This window comes from Bombina bombina, chromosome 6, assembly GCF_027579735.1.
Source record: "Bombina bombina isolate aBomBom1 chromosome 6, aBomBom1.pri, whole genome shotgun sequence".
NCBI classification, from domain to species: domain Eukaryota; kingdom Metazoa; phylum Chordata; class Amphibia; order Anura; family Bombinatoridae; genus Bombina; species Bombina bombina.
Window position 1 is genome coordinate 330953763 of NC_069504.1, and position 24561 is coordinate 330978323.

At 39.2% G+C, this 24561-nt stretch overlaps 1 protein-coding gene across 1 annotated transcript in view; it reads left to right on the forward strand.

Annotated features, from left to right (window-relative positions):
• The window catches only part of APPL2 (adaptor protein, phosphotyrosine interacting with PH domain and leucine zipper 2), a 350547-nt gene that overhangs the window by 135212 nt on the left and 190774 nt on the right, over window positions 1-24561 (forward strand). The window contains exons 5-6 of the mRNA XM_053716955.1: window positions 11517-11604; window positions 18371-18412. Of these exons, the coding sequence (XP_053572930.1) occupies window positions 11517-11604; window positions 18371-18412 (130 nt within the window). The remainder of the gene's footprint in view (window positions 1-11516; window positions 11605-18370; window positions 18413-24561) is intronic.

Sequence of the window (24561 nt, forward strand, 5' to 3'; positions counted from 1 at the left end):
TATATATATGTATATATGTATATGTGTATATATATATATGTATATATGTATATGTGTATATATATATGTATATATGTATATGTGTATATATATGTATATATGTATATATGTGTATATATATATGTATATATATATATATATATATATGTGTATATATATGTATATATGTGTGTATATATATATATATATATAATGTGTATATATATATGTATGTGTGTATGTATATATATATATATAATGTATATAAAAAATTAGAGCATGTTTATATATATATATATATATTTTTTTTTGATAGATATTATTTTTTTATATCTTTTCAACATATTTTGTAAGCTTTTAGATAAATAGTTCGCTAGTGTATCTCTAAACATAGTTAGAATGTTTATAGTGGTAGATTAATATGCAAATTAAGAATTGTTATATCGAGAATATCTATCGATATATTATTTAGCATCAGTTACCTAAAGATTATATAGTATCTGTGTCTAAGTAGGATTGTTAGGTGTTGTATACCTCATAGAGAATTATTTAAAAAAACTCTTGAGATTGAACTCTATATTTAAGCCTTTTGGGGTTAGTGTTTGTAGTTCAAAAATCCACTTTGCTTCACTTTTAAGTAGACTATTAGTTAAATTGCATATTCTGAAATGTTTAGGTACTGGAAGATCTATGATCCTATCTTCATCTGAATGTTCTATTGATAGGATATGTTCTCTAATTCGCTCTCTAAGCATCCTTTCCGTTTCTCCAGTATATTGTTTCCCAAATTTTTGGCATTCTATTAGGTATATAATGTTTTTAATTAAAGAAAGGATCCACCAAGGAAACAATGTTGATATAGAATAAAATTTCACTTTTATTGTAAAAAATCCGGTAAAACGATCATGAAGACAATCAGGGGGACAATCACAAGGAGAGGAGTGTAAGCAACCGGCCGTAATCATAGCCTGCTGGTTACCTGCTACCTGTGCTCTTTAAAATAGTAAAACAAATTCTTATTGGCTAATACAGAAAACACTCCTCTCTGACTATACATATCTATTAACACTTATTTAAAGGCACACTAAGAACTGATGATGTTTAAACTGAATAGGTGTACTAAATTCATAAACATATATGCACATATATAATAGTGTAAACAACAATATATGATAAATACATTATATCAACAGTTAACAGTGTCATAAATAGATAAATAAATATACATATATACCTCAATGAAAATTCATACAAATATAGATTATTAACATGGTCTCTTAACTCCATAATATGAAATGATGATCAAATAGATGGAAGAATGGAAAAGTAGACGAAATACATAAAAAACACTGTCATGATGCCACTGGCTATGGTCTTATATTATATATATATATATATATATATATATATATATAATATTAAATTAAACTTTTTATGTCTAGAAGGAAGAAACTAATAATTTATTCCCAATAATTAATAAGATCATAGTCTGAATTAAAACCATGAGGAAAGTGTGTATTTAACTTGACAAAATGCATTGCACTATATATGTGGTAGACTTACCCACATTGATAGATGACATGTGTTCCCTAATTCTGGAGGAGACATCCCTAGTGGTTAAACCCACATACTGCATGCAACATTGGACACAAGAGATCAAATAAACCACATAAGTACTGCAACAGTTGTGACAACCCTGAATTTGATAACTCTCATCAGTAGACGTCGAGACAAAAAAATTAGATAGTTGAGCAAGATCACACGGTTTGCATTTGCGATGTCCGCACCTAAACATACCATGGTGAAGTAACCATGAACTACGAATAGGTTCAATGGCCGGTAGTTTAGTTGGAGACACGCAACTGCCAATAGTCTTACACTTCTTATAGGAGTATCTAAGTCCCTTTTGAACTAAGTTCTGTAACTTATCAGCTGAGAAATGTTTTTCTCTTGTTAAGTGTATCCAGCCCACGGATCATCCATTACTTATGGGATATTCTCCTTCCCAACAGGAAGTTGCAAGAGGATCACCCACAGCAGAGCTGCTATATAGCTCCTCCCCTAACTGCCATATCCAGTCATTCTCTTGCAACCCTCAACAAAGATGGAGGTCGTAAGAGGAGAGTGGTGTTTTATACTTAGTTTATTTCTTCAATCTATCACAAGATATGGCGTACATATCTTTACTGGTGTGAATCCAAGAATTACTCATGGAGTAAGGTTAGGATTCCTAGGATATTGTCCTTTCTCCAAGAGGGTTTGGACAAAGGATTATCAGCTAGTTCCTTAAAGGGACAGATTTCTGCTCTGTCTATTCTTTTGCACAAGCATCTGGCAGAAGTTCCAGACGTCCAGGCATTTTGTCAGGCTTTGGTTAGAATTAAGCCTGTGTTTAAACCTGTTACTCCCCCATGGAGCTTACACTTGGTTCTTAAAGTTCTTCAAGGAGTTCCGTTTGAACCCCTTCATTCCATTGATATTAAGCTTTTATCTTGGAAAGTTCTGTTTTTGATGGCTATTTCCTTGGCTTGGAGAGTCTCTGAGCTATCTGCCTTACAATGTGATTCTCCTTATCTCATTTTTCATGCAGATAAGGTAGTTCTGCGTACCAAACCTGGGTTTTTACCTAAGGTGGTTTCTAACAAGAATATCAATCAAGAGATTGTTGTTCCATCATTGTGTCCTAATCCTTCTTCAAAGAAGGAACGTCTTTTACATAATCTGGACGTAGTCCGTGCCTTGAAGTTTTACTTACAAGCTACTAAAGATTTTTGTCAAACATCTTCCCTGTTTGTCGTTTATTCTGGACAGAGGAGAGGTCAAAAAGCTTCGACAATCTCTCTTTCCTTTTGGCTTCGGAGTATTATACGCCTAGCCTATGAGACTGCTGGACAGCAGCCCCCTGAAAGGATTACAGCTGATTCTACTAGAGCTGTGGCTTCCACCTGGGCCTTTAAAAATGAGGCCTCTGTTGAACAGATTTGCAAGGTAGCGTCTTGGTCTTCACTTCACACTTTTTCAAAATTTTACAAATTTGATACTTTTGCTTCTTCTGAGGCTGTTTTTGGGAGAAAGGTTCTTCAGGCAGTGGTTCCTTCCGCTTAATCCTGCCTTGTCCCTCCCATCATCCGTGTACTTTAGCTTTGGTATTGGTATCCCATAAGTAATGGATGATCCGTGGACTGGATACACTTAACAAGAGAAAACATAATTTATGCTTACCTGATAAATTTATTTCTCTTGTAGTGTATCCAGTCCACGGCCCGCCCTGTCATTTTAAGGCAGGTATAAAATTTAATTAAACTACAGTCACCACTGCACCCTATGGTTTCTCCTTTCTCTGTTTGTTTCGGTCGAATGACTGGATATGGCAGTTAGGGGAGGAGCTATATAGCTGCTCTGCTGTGGGTGATCCTCTTGCAACTTCCTGTTGGGAAGGAGAATATCCCATAAGTAATGGATGATCCGTGGACTGGATACACTACAAGAGAAATAAATTTATCAGGTAAGCATAAATTATGTTTTTTACAATCTTACAAATATCCTCATATTGTAAACTGAACTCAGTCACAAAAGTGACTCCTTTTTGAGCATCCTTGTCATCAAATTTCCTATCCACAAGCAATAATTGTCTGTCCAATTTGTCATATCTGGCCTTAGCAATAGTATAAGATTTAAAGCCTCTGGCTTTTAGTCTATTGGTCAAACTCTCCGCCTCATGTATATAGTCTTCATGAACTGAACAATTTCATCTAAGCCTCATAAATTGGCCTTTAGCCACTGCATAGGGAACATGGCGAGGTTGACAGCTAGTAGCATGTAGAAGAGTGTTACCTGTGATTGGTTTACGATACACCCTAGAGAATATTGGGCCTTTACCCTTAGCTGATAAAGTAATATCAAGAAAATTGATAAATTCATTTTGAAACTCATGGGTGAATCTCAAACCAATAGTATTGTCATTGAGGTAATGCACAAATGCCAGGGCTTTGTCAGAGGTGCCTATCCAGACCAACAAAAGGTCATCAATAAAACGCTTTTAAATCTGGATATTCCCCCTGTAGGGATTAGTATCTCCAAAGATGTGGGACCGCTCCCACCAACCCAAAAATAGGTTGGCATAGGAAGGGGCAGACTTGGCCACCATAGCAGTCCCACATCTCTGGAGATAAAAATGACCCTCAAAGGAAAAGAAATTATGGGACAATAAAAATTGAGTAACCCTAACTACAAAATCTTGAAACAGGAGACTATAGTCAGTATGGTGTCTCATAAAATATTGAATAGCCTTTAGGCCATCCCCATGCGGAATGGAAGTATACAATACCAAAGCATCTATAGTTAGCCAATTTGAGTCAGGAGTGCAGGTGATATTATTCATAATGTTAAGTACATGTTTGGTATCCCTAACATAGCTTGCTAGTGAAGTGACCAACGGTTGTAATATACTGTCCAACCAAAGAGAGAGATTTTCCATTAAGGAATTAGCCCCACTAATAATGGGACGCCCAACAACATTTTGTAAAGAATTGTGGACTTTAGGCCTATGATGGAAAAGTGAAACTCGAGGAGACTCAACAATTAAAAATTGTGCAGTGTCTTTATCAAAAAATCCATCCATTAATCCATCATCCACCAACTCTTTCAAATCCCTGGAGAATCTGTTGGTAGGATCTTGGGGAAGGGCCAAGTAGTTTACAGGATCGTCAAGTTGTCGGTGTGCTTCATTAACATAATCTACCCTATTTAATACCACAATGGACCCACCCTTGTCCGCAGACTTGATCACAATTTGTTTATTAGATTGAAGCTCGTGGAGGGCTTCCCTCTCGCCAGCACTCAAATTCGAATATTTACTATTCTGGGTATATTTCAGAGTTCTAAGGTCTTTCTCAATTCTTTTTGAGGAGGTTTCAATTATAGGACCCCTGTTATGTATAGGGTAGAACTCAGATTTATTTTTAAATTTCGGATATTTCAATGAATGCTGAGGAGATGGACAACTGTCCCAAGCCAAAGCTTCCAGGGACAAAAGTCACATTGTTCTGAAAAATTAAATTCAGCTTCCACCGAAGCTACATGACCCCGAGATGCATCTGTGTCATTGACATTGTCATCAGAGTTTATAGATGTAGAGAAAAATTTATGAAGTGTAATGTTACGAATTAATCTATTTACATCAATGACTGTCTGAAACAAATTAAAGTTTAAAGTGAGGGAAAATGTGAGGCCTAATCCCAAAACCTTGGTTTGTGTCAATGTTAAAGTGTTGGAAAGATTGATCACTGGGTGGGTTTGTATTTTGTCTGACCCCTGTTCTCCCTCAATTGGTATCTTTCTTGTACAGGTTGGGATTGTATGCCCCCTCCCCCCTTGGGACCTGACCTGAGGAAAAACCTGCTCAACATTAACTCTGTCTGATTCCATATTATGTCCTGTAATCACAACAGGAGTAGTGACCATAGGTGTAGTAGTGTATTTAGTTTTAGGTCTAACGACTGGTGCCTGAGAAACTAAAATACTTTTAGTCTGAATTCCTATATCCAATGGACCTGTAGCCATGGGTTGATTGTTCTCTCCACTGGAAGTGGCACAATCTTCAGAGTCAATTTCACTGTCGGAGAAAGTAACTTTTTTAGAAGTAACTTGATTGCTGTTTTTGTTCTTATTATTTTTAGTATTCTTTTTATAATTATTGCGACGGAAGTTACGTCTTGGTCCATTTGAGGAAGAATCCTCTTGATTATAATTACGTCTATATTGATTTCTTAACCTTTTATTCCAGATATAGACCTGACCTCTATTATAATCAGTACTGTCTCTGATGTATTTATTGTGCTTAACCTCCATAATTAAAGATTTTGTATCAGCAATGGTAGTCTGTAGAATGGTGTCAAAGTGTGCAAAATCAATCTCCAGACTTCTATCATTGAATACAATTTGTAATTCATCAATTTCTCGTCTAACATCATTCAAAGAATTATTTTTATAAATCAAAAGCATATTCATCAGTCTCAGTGAACATTCAGTCATAATCATATTCCATGAATTTATAAACTCTTTGTCATCTATTTCAAAGGTTGGGAATTTATAAATTCTAAGACCCCTCGGTATAATTTGCAATTTTAAATATCTTTCCAGAGTCCATACATCCCATTGTAACCTTGCTTCTTTGATTAGCAAGCCTTCCATAGAGTCAAAGAGAGCACTAAGAGAGAAATCCTTTTCTGCTGAACAAATGCGTTCAAGTTCTTGTGATTGACTTCTGACTGAAGCTGTCATAAGTGAAAAGTACTTAGGATTGTCCCCCATATCCGTGTTATCCTGCATAATCAAGAAAAGGGCCCAAAGAAACGGCACCACCCAAGTGCCAAATAATATAAGAAACCCAAAAGTTAAAATGAGCCCAGAACAGATTAAGGGGGTGATGTAATTCCAAACAACAGAAATGGTAGTCCAGCTGCGATCAGCTACACGCCTCCATGACTTTAATATAAATGAAACACAAGCTCAACAGGCAAAGTACATAACAACAAGAGAATTAGCTGAAGGTGCCACTTCTTCAGACCGGGGAGGATTTAAGTGAGTACCTCTTACCCTGATCCAAGTCAGTCGCTGATATCCGTCCACACTCGATCGGAAGCACAAACAAACAGCCCTCAGTATTGCCTTGCTACCATCTGCAGCTAGAGCATGTTACGTCACAGGAAGAGTAGGCGTGTCAAGAAACCCCATGCAGATCCACGGTGAGTCCTCGGTGTGAGATGGGTAAAGCAGGAAATAATTAAAGAAAGTAAACAATGTTGATATAGAATAAAAAATGATTGACTTGGATCAGGGTAAGAGGTACTCACTTAAATCCTCCCCGGTCTGAAGTGGCACCTTTAGCTATTTCTCTCTCTCTTTTTGTTATGTACTTTGCCTGTTGAGCTTGTGTTTCTTTTATATGAAAGTCACGGAGGCGTGTAGCTGATCGTAGCTGGACTACCATTTCTGTTGTTTGGTATTACATCACCCCCTTAATCTGTTCAGGGCTCATTTTAACTTTTGGGTTTCTTATATAATTGTATCCATACATCTTATAGTATTCTTTATTTTGAATTCTTTGCCTGTCTGATTCGAAATAAACGATTTGTTTTTTTTGGCATACCTGCATGCCTTACATATCCCACATGGATAAAATCCTGAGAGGGTTTCTCCTGTGACCCCTTTTTCTATTCTATTTGGGTTATACTTTAATGTCAGTGCTAATGTTTTTCAAATTTCTGGTTTTTCGATAGACAAATTTTGGAGTTTCTGGTATGTTATTTCCTATATGTGGGTCTTGGGGAATTGCAGTGGCGCCCTACCTGGACGACATATTGAATCAGGCTCCATCTTTTCAAGAAGCAAACTCTCATACAGAGATCTTGTTGTCTTTTCTACGTTCCCACGGTTGAAAAGTGAATCTGGAAAAGAGTTCTCTTGTTCCAGCTACAAGGGTGGTTTTCTTAGGGACCATAATAGATTCCCTATCTATGAAAATTTTTCTGACGGAGCTCAGAAAATCCAGAATTCTTTCCTCTTGCCTCTCTCTCTACAGTCTACTATTCGGCCATCAGTGGCTCAATGTATGGAGGTAATTGGTCTGATGGTCGCTTCCATGGACATCATTCCCTTTGCTCGATTCCATTTGAGAGCTCTGCAATTATGCATGCTCAGACATTGGAACGGAGACCATTTGGATATGTCTCAGAGGATAGATCTAGATCAGTCGACATGAGACTCTCTCCCATGGTGGCTTTCTCAGGACCATCTGTCTCAGGGCACATGCTTCCGGAGACCTTCCTGGGTGATTGTGACCACGGACGCCAGCCTGCTAGGCTGGGGAGCAGTCTGGGACTCGTTAAAGGCACAGGACTATGGACTCAGGAGGAGTCTGCTCTCCCCATAAACATCTTGGAATTGAGAGCAATTTACCATGCTCTGATGGCTTGGCCTCAATTGTCCTTAGCCAGGTCTATCAGGTTTCGGTGGGACAACATCATCTCAGTGGCTTACATCAACCACCAGGGAGGAACTCTGAGTTCCTTAGCCATGATGGAGGTGACACAGATTATTCAGTTGGCGGAAGCTCACAATTGTTGCCGATCTGCTATCCACATTCCTGGAGTGGATAACTGGGAAGCAGATTTCCTGAGCAGACAGACATTTCATCCCGTGGAATGGGCTATCCATCCGGAGGTGTTCTCCAGGTTAACCCTCAAATGGGGGGTGCCGGAGTTAGATCTGATGGCGTCTCGGCAGAACTCCAAGGTACAGTTCAAGGTCAAGAGATCCTCAGGCCGCTCTGATAGATGCTCTGGCGGTTCCTTGGGATTGCGACCTAGCATAACGGTTTCCTCCATTTGTGCTCCTTCCACAAGTTACTGCTCATATCAAACAGGAGAGAGCATCAGTAATTCTAATAGCTCCTGCATGGCCTTGCAGAATCTAGTATGCAGACCTATTGAAGATGTAATCTCTTCCACCTTGGAGGTTGCCTCTGAGGACGGACCTTCTAACTCAGGGTCTATTCCTCCATTCAAATCTCATTTCTCTGAAGCTGACTGCTTGGAGATTGAAAGCTTAGTACTCTCTAAGCGTGGATTTCGGTCAGTGAGACCATAATCCAGGCTTGCAAGCCTGTTACTAGAAAAAGTTACCATAAAGTATGGCGTAAATACCTTTTATTGGTGTGAATCTAAGGGCTACTCTTGGAGTAGGGTCTGGATTCCTAGAATTTTGTCTTTTCTCCAAGAAGGTCTGAATAAAGAGTTGTCACTCAGTTCTCTGAAAAGTCAGATTTCTGCATTATCTATTTTGCTACACAAGCGTCTGGCGGATGTGCCAGATGTTCAATCTTTTTGTCAGGCCCTGGTCAGAATCAGGCCTCTCTTTAAACCTGTTGCTTCTCCTTGGAGCCTTAATCTTGTTCTTAAAGTTTTGCAGCAAGCTCCGTTTGAGTCAATGCACTCCATAGATAGTAAGTTGCTATCTTGGAAGGTTTTGTTTCTTATTGCTATCTCTTCTGCTCGGAGAGTTTCGGAACTTTCGGCTTTGCAGTGTGATTCGCCTTACCTTTATCTTTCATGTGGATAGAGCAGTTCTTCGTACTAAATTGGGTTTTCTTCCTAAAGTGGTTCCTGATTGAAATATTAATCAGGAAATTGTTGTTCCTTCTCTCTGTCCCAATACTCCTTCTCATAAAGAACGTCTGTAGCACAACTTGGATGTTGTGCGTGCTCTAAAATTCTACCAACAGGCAACTAAGGATTTTCGCCAGTCTTTTGCCCTGTTTGTTTGTTTTTCAGGAAAGTGTAAGGGTCAAAAGACACCTGCTACTTCTCTTTCCCTCTGGTTGAGAAGTATAATTCATTTAGCTTATGAGACTGCTGGACAGCAGCCTCCTGAGAGAATTACAGCTCATTCCACTAGGGCTGTCTCCTCTTCTTGGGCTTTCAAAATGAAGCTTCTGTGGAACAGATTTGCAAGGCTGCAACTTGGTCCTCTCTGCATACTTTTTCCAAATTTGATGCTTTTGCCTCGGCTGAGGCCTCTTTTAGGAGAAAGGTTCTTCAAGCGGTGGTGCCTTCTGTTTAGGCCTGCCTGTCTTGTTCTCCCTCCCTTTTCATTCTGTGTCCTCTAGCTTGGGTATTGGTTCCCACTAGTAATTGAATGACGTTGTGGACTCTCCATATCTTAGGAATGAAAACAAAATTTATGCTTGCCTGATGAATTTCATTCCGGATATGGTGAGTCTACAACCCCACCCTTTATTAAGACAGTTATTTTTTTACTAAACCTCAGCCATCTCTACACCTTTGTGTTATTCTTTTTCCATTTCCCTTTGGTCGATTGACTGGGGATTATGGGTAGGGGAGTGACACTTAACAGCTTTGCTGTGGTGCTCTTTGCCTCCTCCTGCTGGCCAGGAGTGATATTCTCACTAGTAATTAAATGACGTTGTGGACTCTCCATATCCGGAAAGAAAGACATTTATCAGGTAAGCATACATTTTGTTTTTGTAGGTATCAAAAGCACAAGCCGTGGATAAAGCTGGGAAATCCATTTTGCTCATACTTGCCACACCTGGTTGATACCTGCCAGTCCAGCTTCCCTGTGAGTCTCTTACTCTGGTAGTATTGCACCCTGGCTCATCTTTTGGCTCTCGAATCCTGAAGATCTTACAATAATTTGCCCCTTGAGTCACCGTTTAACTGGTATGAGTAAACCAAGTTTAAAGGTGGGAGTCAGATGGGGGACATTCTATCAATTACCAGTCCCTAGAGCATTTGGTGAAATCTTCAATTACACTGAGACTCTGAGTGTTAGTAAGTAAGGGGCTACTTAACATGCTTCTTTAGCCTTTTGATTGTTGTGTATTTCATGTTTGCCTTCTCTATAATAGCTTTAGGTTGTTTTTTTCTATGTGCAACTGTTGTTAATGTTTGTGTTTTTTGTTGTAGCTATACTTGCTTCCTCAATTGTTGTATAATCTAACCCTAGCATGTGCAGCTAGCTGAACGCATGAGTAACCCAATGACAAGGCATTTATGTGCAGCCACCAATCAGCCGCTAGCTCCCACCTCATTAGCCTACTTAAAGGGACAGTTTACTCAAAAATGTTCTCCCCTTTAATTTCTTCCCAATGATCCACTTTACCTGCTGGAGTGTATTAAATTGTTTACAAGTATTTCCATTACCCTTATATTGGCATTTGAAATAGTTTATTTAGCCTGTTGTATCCCCACCCATCCTGAAAGTTTTTGGCCTCAAGGCCAAGCTGTGTTAACACACCCAGTAGAAGAAATAACACTCCCAGTGGGTTATAGAAGAGATAAGGTAATAAAAAGTTAATTTTCCATTGTTTTCTCCAAGTATTGGTGATTGGTTTATGGGCAGATATAAGATAAAGAAGCATGTATTTGTACACAATGTGATAAAGTAATGAGATCTGATTATACCTACAAGCTCAACCCATTTTATTAGGTTGTGGCTTCAAAACACAAAATCAGCCAATTCATATACACAAATAAGCCTTAAAACATAAATCTCATGCATTTTTTACTCTGCAGCTGGTAAAAAAGTAATCCGAAACACATTAAGGGAAAAACAATTTTATAGTATACTGTCCCTTTAAGTATATTTTTGAATAAAGGATACAAAGAGAACTAAGCAAATTAGATAATAGAAGTAATTTGGAAAGTTGTTTAAAATTGTATGTTCTGTCTGAATCAATTTATATGGGTTTCATGGTCCTTTAAATAACTCCATAAAATGTTTGTCTGTCTCTTCATAAGTTCTTGAGATAGAGACTAGTTGACTAATTTATTTTTTTATTATTTGAAGCATTTACTTTTAATGTTTTTTTTATTTAAAACAATAGCAGATACTGTGAAAAACTGATTCACATCACTCAGTGTTAAGCACTTTAGCTTTCTATATTTGCATAATATATATTACTTTCTGTTTTACATAATATTTGTTTGAAACACACTTTCATTTTTTTTCCCTAGCTTAATGTCCTTCATACAGAACTTGCTAAACAGCTGGCTGACTCCATGGTCCTGCCCTTAATACAGTTCCGTGAAAAAGATCTGACAGGTACAATGACTCATGAGTTATGTTACCCTGGATTGTATTAAAATTACCAAGATTAATGGTTTAACTTTTGCCTGGAGGTATAAGCACATGCAAGCGCGTCTAGACTATTTTTTCTAAAACATTTTTTGCATGAAGCAAAACCTGTTGTTTTTATCTTCTTTTTTTCTACAAATTGTAATCTTTTATGCCTTTCTAGCCTAACCATTCAGACTAAAAGGTTTAACCAATCTGCCTTTAGTGACCTTCAAATAAATACTCTCCATAAGCGTGAAACTATTGTAGAGACTAGAAATAATCTATAAAACTGTTTGAAAGCTCACGCCCTAGAAAACTGTATCCTGACAGACTTGCACTGCAACAATAGTACTAATTAATGTATAGTGAGATTAGTAGGGACATTCATTTAAAAAAATAATTATCCATAAAATGTTTAATGAAGCAAAATTAAATTATAAAATAAAAAAAACTTTGCACTTCATTTTCATTATTTTTTGTCTACTTTTCATGTAATTTTTTTTCTGAGCATTGTAGTGTTTCCAATCTCACCTGAGATCTTTTGCAGTGCAGCAAATAATTTCTGATGCATAAATTTAAAAAAAAATAATGATTTGAATGTCCTTTTAAAGTTCACAAAAAGCGTTTACTATTTTAGACATTTCAAAGACAAAACCATATGTATATCTGTTCAGTAAATTCTATCAAATATACACATATTCATGTTTGTTTAATGTTCATGTGCATAGTCCATTGCTTATAGAGAACACTACCCCAAGACTTTTGCAAAACTTTTGCAAAACTTTTATATACATGTACATGATAATCATAGAGACTGTGGGGTGAAGTGTGAAAATAAATGATTTAACCCAAAATAGTGTTACCTTAGATAATTTATTTATAGCTTTATCATTGACTACGTGTTATTACTGTACAACAAGGATCTTGTGAGATCAACCACTATAGTTAGTACTGAGGGCTGATTGACAAAAACTCGCCGGCATGGATAGAAATCAACTTATTTTACTGAGCATTATATTGTAAAGTAGGTGTCTCTCCTTAACATAAAGCATATTGGAGAACTCCCTTTAATGAGATGCACTATGTCCAATGTAAACATTGCCTTTAAAACAATCACTAAGGGACCTCATAAAACTGTCGAGGCATCTTCTAGAATCTTGCCAGAGCTTTAGAGAATCAGGCCCGGAGACTGATAATTTTGAAGAAAAGACTCTTCTGTATGAAAGGTGCCAGAAGGGCTATTTAATCACTCATTCAAAAGGGTATGCTCCTTGCCACAAATAAGGACTTAGTGAAAACTAGTAGGCTCCTCTACAGAAATAAGGGACTTAGGGCCTGATGATATAAAACTCTCCACTGAGACGAGATGACCTAAAAAGTATTTTTAGTACGACAAGACCCCTAAAAAAATTAGAAAAACAAATTTTATCGAGGCATGTTTATGTCACTATGTAGTTTTCTTTATATAAAGGAGAGACTCCTACAATACAATTTTATAAAGTCAAAAATAATTCCCAAAGATATTTTTGTGATATCTCTCCAAGCTGGCAAGTTTAGTGTAAAAGAGTAGGCTCCTCTCCACAAATAAGGAACTTAGTGTAAAAGAGTAGGCTCCTCTCCACAAATAAGGAACTTGGTGTAAAAGAGTAGGCTCCTCTCCACAAATAAGGAACTTAGTGTAAAAGAGTAGGCTTCTCTCCACAAATAAGTAACTTAGTGTAAAAGAGTAGGCTCCTCTCCACAAATAAGGAACTGTGTAAAAGAGTAGGCTCCACTCCACAAATAAGGAACTGTGTAAAAGAGTAGGCTCCTCTCCACAAATAAGGAACATAGTGTCAAAGAGTAGGCTCCTCTCCACAAATAAGGAACTTAGTGTAAAAGAGTAGGCTCCTCTCCACAAATAAGTAACATAGTGTAAAAGAGTAGGCTCCTCTCCACAAATAAGTAACTTAGTGTAGAAGAGTAGGCTCCTCTCCACCAAATAAAGAACTTAGTGTAAAAGAGTTGGCTCCTCTCCACAAATAAGCAACTTAGTGTAAAAGAGTAGGCTCCTCTCCACAAATAAGGAACTTAGTGTAAAAGAGTAGGCTCCTCTCCACAAATAAGGAACTTAGTGTAAAAGAGTAGGCTCCTCTTCATAAATAAGGGAGTTTCTCAGTGTAAATACCAAGCACTTTAAAAAATAAATACAATAAAATAAAATAATTTCACATCTTTCTGGAAAAATCTTGCAAAGTAAATTTCTCTTGCAAGGTGTATCCAGTCCACGGATTCATCCTTTACTTGTGGGATATTCTCATTCCCTACAGGAAGTGGCAAAGAGAGCACACAGCAGAGCTGTCCATATAGCTCCCCCTCTAGCTCCACCCCCCAGTCATTCTCTTTGCCGGCTCTAAGCACTTTCAAAGGAAAGACCCTTTTTGGGCCAGAATTGAAAGAGATTATTTCAGAAATCACCGGGGGAAAGGGCCATGCTCTCCCTCAGGACAAGCCCTTTAAGGCTAAAAACAAAGCTAGTTTTCGTTCCTTTCGTAATTTCAGGAGCGGTTCCGCTTCAGCCTCTACAGCTGCAAAGCAAGAGGGTAACGCTTCACAGCCCAAGGCAACCTGGGCTGGAACAAGGGTAAACAGGCCAAAAAGCCTGCAGCTGCTACCAAGACAGCATGAAGGGGTAGCCCCCGATCCGGGACCGGATCTAGTAGGGGGCAGACTTTCTCTCTTCACTCAGGCCTGGGCAAGAAATGTTCACGATCCCTGGGCATTAGAGATTGTTTCCCAGGGATATCTTCTAGAATTCAAGGACTCCCCTCCAAGGGGAAGGTTCCACATTTCTTGTCTGTCTACAGACCAGATAAAGAAAGAGGCGTTCTTATGCTGTGTAGAAGATCTACATACGATGGGAGTGATATACCCAGTTCCAATTGCAGAACAAGGACTGGGTTTTTACTCAAACCTGTTTGTGGTTCCCAAAAAAGAAGGAACTTTCAGACCAATCCTGGATCTAAAAATTCTAAACAGATTTCTCAGAGTCCCATAATTCAAGATGGAGACCATTCGGACAATCTTACCTATGATCCAGGAAGGTCAATATATGACTACCGTGTATCTAAAGGATGCGTACCTGCATATTCCTATCCACAAAGATCATCATCAGTTACTCAGGTTCGCTTTTCTAGACAAGCATTACCAGTTCGTGGCTCTTCCATTCGGTTTAGCCACTGCTCCCAGAATTTTCACTAAGGTGCTAGGGTCCCTTCTGGCGGTTCTAAGACCGCGGCGCATATCAGTGGCGCCTTATTTGGACGACATCTTAATTCAGGCGCCGTCTTTTCACAGAGCCAAGGCTCACACGGAGATTGTATTGGCCTTTCTGAGGTCTCACGGGTGGAAGGTGAACATCAAAAAGAGTTCTCTGTCCCCACTCACAAGGGTTCCCTTCCTAGAGACACTAATAGATTCGGTAGAAATGAAAATATTTCTGACGGAGGTCAGAAAGTTGAAACTTTTAACTACTTGCCGAGTTCTTCATTCCGTTCCTCGGCCATCTGTAGCTCAGTGCATGGAGGCAATCGGATTAATAGTAACGGCAATGTACATAGTCCCTTTCGCTCGGATACATCTCAGACCACTGCAACTATGCATGCTCAATCAGTGGAATGGGGATTATGCAGATTTGTCTCCTCAAATACAGTTGGACCAGGAGACCAGAGATTCTCTTCTCTGGTGGTTGTCTCAGGATCACCTGTCTCAGGGAATATGTTTCCACAGACCAGAGTGGATCATGGTAATGACCAACGCCAGTCTGTTAGGCTGGGGTGCAGTCTGGGACTCCCTGAAAGCTCAAGGCTTATGGTCTCGGGAAGAATCTCTTCTCCCGATAAACATTCTGGAGCTGAGGGCGATATTCAACGCGCTTCAGGCATGGCCTCAACTAGCTGCGGCCAAATTCATCAGATTTCAGTCGGACAACATCACGACTGTAGCTTACATCAATCATCAAGGGGGAACAAAGAGTTCCCTAGCGATGAAGGAAGTAACGAAAATAATCAAGTGGGCGGAGGATCGCTCCTGCCATCTCTCAGCAATTCACATCCCAGGTGTAGACAACTGGGAGGCGGATTTCCTGAGTCGTCAGACTTTTCATCCGGGGGAGTGGGAACTCCACCCGGAGGTATTTGCCCAGCTGACTCAGCTTTGGGGCACTCCAGAGTTGGATCTGATGGCGTCCCGTCAGAACACCAAACTTCCTCTCTACGGGGCCAGTTCCCGGGACTCCAAGGCGGTATTGATAGATGCTCTAGCAGCGCCTTGGTCCTTCAATCTGGCTTATGTTTTCCCACCGTTTCCCCTTCTCCCTCGTCTGGTCGCCAGAATCAAGCAGGAGAAGGCCTCGGTGATTCTGATAGCGCCTGCGTGGCCACGCAGGACTTGGTATGCAGACCTAGTGGACATGTCATCTGTCCCACCATGGACACTGCCAATGAGGCAGGATCTTCTAATTCAGGGTCCATTCAAGCATCCAAATCTAATTTCTCTACGTCTGACTGCTTGGAGATTGAACGCTTAATTCTATCAAAGCGTGGTTTCTCTGATTCAGTTATAGATACCCTGATTCAGGCGAGAAAGCCTGTCACCAGGAAAATCTACCATAAGATATGGCGGAAATATCTTTGTTGGTGTGAATCCAAGGGTTACTCATGGAGTAACATTAGGATTCCCAGGATATTGTCTTTTCTCCAAGAAGGTTTGGAGAAAGGATTGTCAGCTAGTTCCTTAAAAGGACAGATATCTGCTTTTTCTATCCTTTTACACAAGCGTCTGGCAGAGGTTCCAGACGTTCAAGCGTTTGCACAGGCCTTAGTCAGAATCAAGCCTGTCTATAAACCTGTGGCTCCGCCATGGAGTCTAAATCTAGTTCTTTCAGTTCTTCAAGGGGTTCCGTTTGAACCTTTACATTCCATAGATATTAAGTTGTTATCTTGGAAAGTTTTGTTTTTGGTAGCTATCTCTTCTGCTCGAAGAGTCTCAGAATTATCTGCCTTACAGTGCGATTCACCTTACCTGGTGTTCCACGCAGATAAGGTAGTTTTGCGTACCAAACCTGGTTTCCTTCCTAAAGTGGTTTCTAATAAGAATATTAACCAGGAAATAGTAGTTCCTTCTCTGTGTCCTAATCCTTCTTCGAAGAAGGAACGTCTGTTGCACAATCTTGATGTAGTTCGTGCTCTAAAGTTCTATTTGCAAGCAACTAAGGACTTCAGACAAACATCTTCCTTGTTTGTTATCTATTCTGGTAAGAGGAGAGGTCAGAAAGTGACTTCTACCTCTTTCCTTTTGGCCGAAAAGCATCATCCGTTTGGCTTATGAGACTACTGGCCAGCAGCCTCCTGAAACTATTACTGCTCATTCTACCAGAGCAGTGGCTTCCACATGGGCTTTTAAAAACGAGGCTTCTGTTGAACAGATTTGTAAGGCAGCGACTTGGTCTTCACTGCATACTTTTTCAAAATTTTACAAATTCGATACTTTTGCTTCTTCGGAGGCTATTTTTGGGAGAAAGGTTTTGCAAGCAGTGGTGCCTTCCGTTTAAGGTACCTGACTTGTTCCCTCCCTTCATCCGTGTGCTAAAGCTTTGGTATTGGTATCCCACAAGTAAAGGATGAATCCGTGGACTGGATACACCTTGCAAGAGAAAACAGAATTTATACTTACCTGATAAATTACTTTCTCTTGCGGTGTATCCAGTCCACGGCCCGCCCTGGCAATTAAGTCAGGTAAATTTTTTTTGTTTAAACTACAGTCACCACTGCACCCTATGGTTTCTCCTTTTTCTTCCTAACCTTTGGTCGAATGACTGGGGGGTGGAGCTAGAGGGGGAGCTATATGGACAGCTCTGCTGTGTGCTCTCTTTGCCACTTCCTGTAGGGAATGAGAATATCCCACAAGTAAAGGATGAATCCGTGAACTGGATACACCGCAAGAGAAAGTAATTTATCAGGTAAGTATAAATTCTGTTTTTCAGGACTCTAGAATGCTAAATATGCACCCGATATGTATTTGTCCACAAGCATGTATGTCTTAAAAATATTTGTTCATTAGTATCTTACATATTTGTACCCTAATATTTATAGCAAAAAAATACTCTTAAGATATTGGAAAAAATGTGGCCTACTTTCTCCATCCTCTATTCCAGGGGTGATCAACTTTGATGCTCCAGAGGTTTAGGAACTACATTTCCCATGATGCTCAGTCAGCTAAAAGGGTCTGAGCATCATGGGATATGTAGTTCTGAAACCTCTGGAGTGCCAAAGTTGATCACCCCTGCTCTATACCATTTCCCTCATCAGGGGCTCTTTGGCTTGATAATCTAATAGGTTCCTTAAAACTCTTTTCTTACTGTATACACTTTACTTCTATCTAGTTGTGGAGTTTCATCCTTGCAAATCTTGGTTTCTGACAATTCTGCTACTATATTTTTCATAAAGAGTGCTGAACCTTTTGTAGATATTTTTCAGAGAAGGAAGTCAGAGGTGGCAGCTAGGACACTGAACTTTGCCCGTTAGAATGGTTTCACAATTATAGGATGGTTGGAGGACTGGATATCTGCAGTCTACATTGGCTGAGCATCTCACTTTATTTTAGTGAAAGTCTGCCCGGTGTTATTGTTGTTTTCTTTTGTTTGTTTTGTATTTTACTTATTTTTGTTTTAATTTTTCCATTATTTGTTTTTTGTTTTGTTTTTGTTTTGCAGAAGTAAGCACCTTAAAAGATCTTTTTCTCCTTGCTAGCAATGGTATGTGTTTTATATAAAAAAATAATTGCTAATCCTGTTCTAAGTTTATATTCCAAGTAAATGTTATATTATTCTGCAGTTATATCAGTTTGTGCTATAATATTTCATTTTTAGGAATAAAGTTTTATGGGTGGTTTTAAAAAAAATAAATGTTCTCCTACTTTGGTTTCTCAGGTGTTCTAAGATTTTTTTTTATTTTTTTTAAAAAAAACTGTACACAACAAGCTTCTGATTTAATGGAATGTTAAAGGGACAGTCTACTAGAAAATTCTTATTGTTTAAAAAGTCAGATCCCTTTTACTACCAATTCTTCAGTTTTGCGTAACCAACATTGTTATATTTATATATTTTTTACCTCTATGATTACCTGTATCTAAGCCACTGCAGACTGACACTTATCTCAGTGCATTTTACATTCTTGCATTTTAGCCATGATCATTCTGCACAGGAGTGAGCACAATGTTATCTATATGGCACACATGAACTAGCACCGTCTAGCTGTTGTGCAAGATTTTAAAAGCACTGAGATAAAAGGTGGCCTGCTGGGGCTTAGAAACAGGCAAACTTAGGGGTTATAAACTATATAAGAGGAACAGTCAACCCAAAATTGGTTCTAAGTGATACATATAAAGTGGCAAACGATTATTATTTACAAATGTAGCCCAATTTCCTTCTTAATATGAGGAGAGTCCACGGCTTCATTCCTTACTTGTGGGAAACACTGAACCTGGCCACCAGGAGGAGGCAAAGACACCCCAGCCAAAGGCTTAAATACCTCCCCCACTTCCCTCATCCCCCAGTCATTCTTTGCCTTTCGTCACAGGAGGTTGGCAGAGAAGTGTCAGAAGATACAGAGTAGTTCCTTATGGAGGGTAGTACACTTCGGAATGGGACTGGAGTTTTAAGTAGTCTTGTCAGCCTCTTAGTGAGAGCATTGACGAATGTTAGGGTCTGGAGATGTAGGGAGAGTCTTTCTGCAAACCCATCCAGACTTGTATTAACAGCGCCTAAGCAATCAGTGTTGACAAGTTTCACTGCCTGCTTCTATCACTCAAGTCCATGTCAGGAGCGATGCTACAAGACTGTCAAACTTGAGAGGCTGTGTTTCTGTTCCACGGCATAGATTCTGGTAAGATCGTTTCATTTTTTTTATACACATTTGATAACGCAAGAAGACAGGGTCACAGTGTGACTCCTTTTATCTGAATGGAATCAAGGGTTAATGTCTCCGAATGGGGATTATGGAACAGGGAGGATTACTCACATATTTTAAATATTGTGTTTATGCTGTGACATGTGTGAGATGAGGCTCAGGCAGATGTTGGAACATACAGGTTTTATTTTCATTTTGGAGAGCTGTGCAGCCTGTTAGGCTTGGCATGCTTTGTAGTGCTTCAGGGGCGGTCCTGCATGGCGCACCACGTGATCAGGTGTGGTCACATTGATTCTCTTCTTCCTGACCGTGCGGTTGTCTGGAGACGAAACAGTTTCTCTCTTGGGCAAGGGTCATAGGAGGTGGAGAGTGCCTGAGCCATTGTGGGTATAAAAGTGCCGTTTATTTTTGTCTATAGTCCTATTTATAAGCGCAAGCTATGGAGGACTCCGATACGTTAGAGGGTACTCCCTCTTTACCTAAATCTAATGCCTGTCTATATTGTGAGGCGGCCACGGTATACCCGCCTGCTCAATTATGTTCCACATGCCTTGATAAAGTAATTATATCAAAGAAAGCTAATATGTTTAGTACAACTGAGCCTTCTACCTCTGAGGAGTCTCTGTCCAATGAGGTGCGCACCCTACAGTCATCTCCTAATACACATGCAGCTTCCGTAGCACTCCTATTCTTCCATCTAGATGGGCCCTTTTACCGCCAGACTTTACTGAACAGTTACAGACGGCAGTGTCTGCGGCCTTTAGTGCTTTACCTCGCCCTGCTTAGTGCAGGCAAAAGGTTAAATTAAATATTGCTATCCTTCCTAGGGGTCATCTACTAGCTTATTGGATGTATCTGATACAAGATTATCCGATGTTGAAGATGCCTCTGATACTTCAGAGGATGCTCTTTCTGGGTCGGAATACCATATACTTTGGATTACAGTCCAATCTGGGAACAGCCGACCGAGCGATGAAGACAAGCACACTGGTACGTCTCACATATGAAACCGCTATAATACCTAGCGGTTACTTGGAGTTCCGGATTCAAACGTTTCCCTTTACTAAAATCGGCGCATTACGCATGCACCAAACACGAGAGCGTGGAGGATAGAAAAGTTACTACAATCACAGACTGATAACGATGCTGATGACTAAATAAGGGAGGGGGCAGGCAGACATTTTAAATCGGCAGTGGAGCAAATCGTAAGTCTTTTTACTTTCAAACAATATATGGTAGAAAATTGGGCTACATTTGTAAATAATGGTTTGCCACTTTATATGTATTATTTAGAACCAATTTTGGGTTGACTGTCCCTTTAATATAACAATGTTGGTTATGCAAAGCAGGAGAATGGGCAGTAAAGACGTTATCTATCTTTTTAAACAACAAAAAATCAAGTGGACTGTCCCTTTAACACTTTGAGTTGACAGAATTTTGCCACATTGATATATGTGAAGATCAATTTATTTTGCAAACAAAAGTTACTAAACGTCTGATGGTTTCTGAATGCTTGCACCAAAGGAAAATTACTAGTAATGACGAATAGCTATTTAGCAGTAGAAAATCCTTATTATATAGATCTATTATTTTTTTTTTTTTTGATAGTCTGTGTTTTTTTTAGCCTGTTAAAAAAAAAATATATATATATATATATATATATATATATATATATATATATTTTAATACAACATATTAATCTTTATGAACTTTTATTAAAATGTCCAGAAATATCTTTTTCCTAAATTTGACTTTTTCTTAATTTAATTTAAAAAAAAGAGATTTTAGATATGGATAACCAGCTTATCAATAAAATGATTTTAGAATAAAATAAAATGACTCATTTGAGCAGATGATATAGATAATTTACAGACTCATTAAAGAACACAGGACCCCAAATTTAACTGCTTAAGGACAACAGAGATTGATTAATTGCAGCTACAGTCATGGTAAAAAATATTGGCACCCCCCTGCATTTCTTTTAGATAATGCACCACTTCGCCCAGAAAATTGTTGCAATTACAAATGTTTAGGCATTCTCATGTTTCTTTTGTCTGTATTGGTATGACACAAAAAGTGGAGAAAAAAAGCCAAATCTGACACATTCCATGCAAAACTCTAAAAATGGACTAGGCAGTTTTTAGGGGTTAAAAAATGCGGGTGTGGGGTGTTAGAAAAAAAAAAAAAAAACGGCACTGAAAAGTGCCTTTACATTGCGGCCTATGGGAACTGTAAATATATATATGGATATGCTTATATAAATATACATTTATGTGTATATAGATATATATTTAAAATTGCTGCCCATCGTTGTGAAACTTACCCCCTTCGCTGCGCAAAGCTTCCATGCAATTCGAATGCGAGGTTGCGTTCGCATTGCGGGCCACTTCAGATACCAACGCATAATTTTGTGTGCTGGTATTACGAGTGGAATGCAAATATCGCATTCGCGAAAGCGCAATTTTTCACTCCACTTGTTATCTGGCCCAAAGTGTTTAAAATACACGTAATTAAATGATTTATATTACAATCTTATACTGCTTAAAATTCCTGGTAAATCACTTGGAAATTATGCTTATTTGATATCAGAGGAGAGCTTCCATCATTCCTTCAAGAGAGAAAACAATTATTCTGAACAGGTTTTGAGGGAATAAAGGAGCTCTACTGCCTAGAATTCCAGGTCAGAAAAAAGAACATTTCCAAAACATATGCTAATAGCCACCACCCTGATAAGGGTTCCATAGCTATAGGATTTGGACTTAAATGCCAGGGGAATAAGCAGTCTAGTTCAGTGGCACACTCAGTGAATACCTGATCTAGCCAGTTGCTGAGCATAAAAAAAGCAGCACGTGTACCAGACATAGCCAGTCTGTAGAAACATTTTAAAAAGTCTTTACAAGATGAAGTTATTTGTCTGAACATAGTGCATAGTACTTTAACTTCTTGTTATACATAAAGAGTCTTGTCCCTTTTCACCAATAAAGCTGTAGGAAGTCTGTCTAACAGATAGTGGGCATTAATAAAGTGGTAACAGTTGTGCACAAACAATGAGTTATTGTCAGAGAGAAATTAGGGTTAGGCTTAACCCTAAAAAGAAAGTACACTTTTTTTATTTCTATGGTTTTACGTATCAGGACATAACAATCATTGGATCCTTAGCAGGTCTTAAATTTAGGTAAATACAACCTCAGATGAACAACAACATGTGAGATATTACACTGTGTCATGATTTATTTATTAAAATAAAGCCAAAATGCAGAAGCCATGTGTGAAACACTAAGTACACCTTATGATTCAATAGCATGAAGAACCACCTTTAGCAGCAATAACTTGAAGTAATAATTTTCTGTATGACTTTATCAGTGTCTCACATCATTGTGGAGGAATTTTGGCCCACTCTTATTTACAACGTTGCTTCAGTTAATTGAGGTTTGCGGGCATTCGTTTATGCACAGCTCTCCTAAGGTCCCGCCACACCATTTCAATCGGGTTGAGGTCTGGACTTTGAATGGGCCATTACAACACCTTGATTCTTTTCTTTTTCAGCCACGCTGTTGTAGATTTGCTGGTGTGCTTGGAATCATTGCCCTATCGCTTGACTATTTGGGCCAAGCTATAGTTGTCGGGCAGATGGCCTCATATTTGATGCTAGAATACTTTGGTTTACAAAGGAGTTCATGGTTGACTCAATGGCCTCTATTTAACAAGCTCCGTAAGGAGCTTGATGGCCCCTGTTTCTGGCGAGTCTTCAGACTCGCCAGAAACAGCAGTTATGAAGCAGCGGTCACAAAGACCACTGCTCCATAACCTGTCCACCTGCTCTGAGCAGACGGACAGACATCGCCGGAAATCAACCCGATCGAGTCATTGAGCCATTGGCCGCGAGTCTGCAGGGGACGGCGTTGCACCAGCTGCTCTTGTGAGCTGCTGGTGCAATGCTGAATACGGAGAGCGTATTGCTCGCCGTATTCAGCGAGGTCTGTCGGACCTGATCCGCACTGTCGGATCAGGTCCAACAGACCTTGTTAACTTGGGGCCAATGACAGCAAGGTGCCCAGATCCTGTGGCTGCAAAACAAGCCTAAATCATCAACCCTTCACCACTGTGCTTGACAGTTGGTATGAGGTGTTTGTGCTAATATACTGTGTTTGGTTTTTGCCAAACGTAGCGCTGTGCATTATGGCCAAACATCTCCACTTTGGTCTCATTTGTCCAAAGGACTTTGTTCCAGAAGTCTTGTGGTTTGTTCAGACGCAACTTTGCAAACCTATGCCATGCTGCCATGTTCTTTTTAGAGAGAAGATGCTTTCTCCTGGCAACCCTTCCATACAAACAATACTTGTTCAGTCTTTTTCTAATTGTACTGTCATGAACTTTAACATTTAACATGCTAACTGAGGCTTGTAGAGTCTGAGATGTAACTTGTTTTTGTGCAATTTATCTGGGAACCTTGGGGTGAAGTTACTGGGATGTCCACTCCTGGGAAGATTGGCAACTGTCTTGAATGTTTTCCACTTGTGAATAATCTTTCTCACTGTAGAATGATGGACTTTGATTTGTTTGGAAATGGCCTTATAACCCTTCCCCAATTGATGGGTAGCAACAGTTGCTTCTAAGATCATTGCTGATGTCTTTCCTCCTTGGCACTGGGTAACACAAACCTGAATGCTCCAGACCAGCAAACTGCTAAAACTTTAGTTTTTATAGAGGTGGTCACAGTTGCTAATGATCAATTAATCAAGGGCATTTGATTAGTAGCACCTGGCTGCTATTTAGCCTCTTAATTCCTTTGGAAGCAGTAAGAGTGTACTTAGTTTTTCACACATGGCTTCTCCATTTTGGCTTTATTTTTGTTAAATAAATCATGACACAGTGTAATATCTCACGTGTTGTTGTTTATCTGAGGTTGTATTTACCTAATTTTAAGAAATGCTAAGGACCAGATGATTGTTATGTCCTGATATGTAAAACCATAGAATTCAAAGAGGGTGTACTT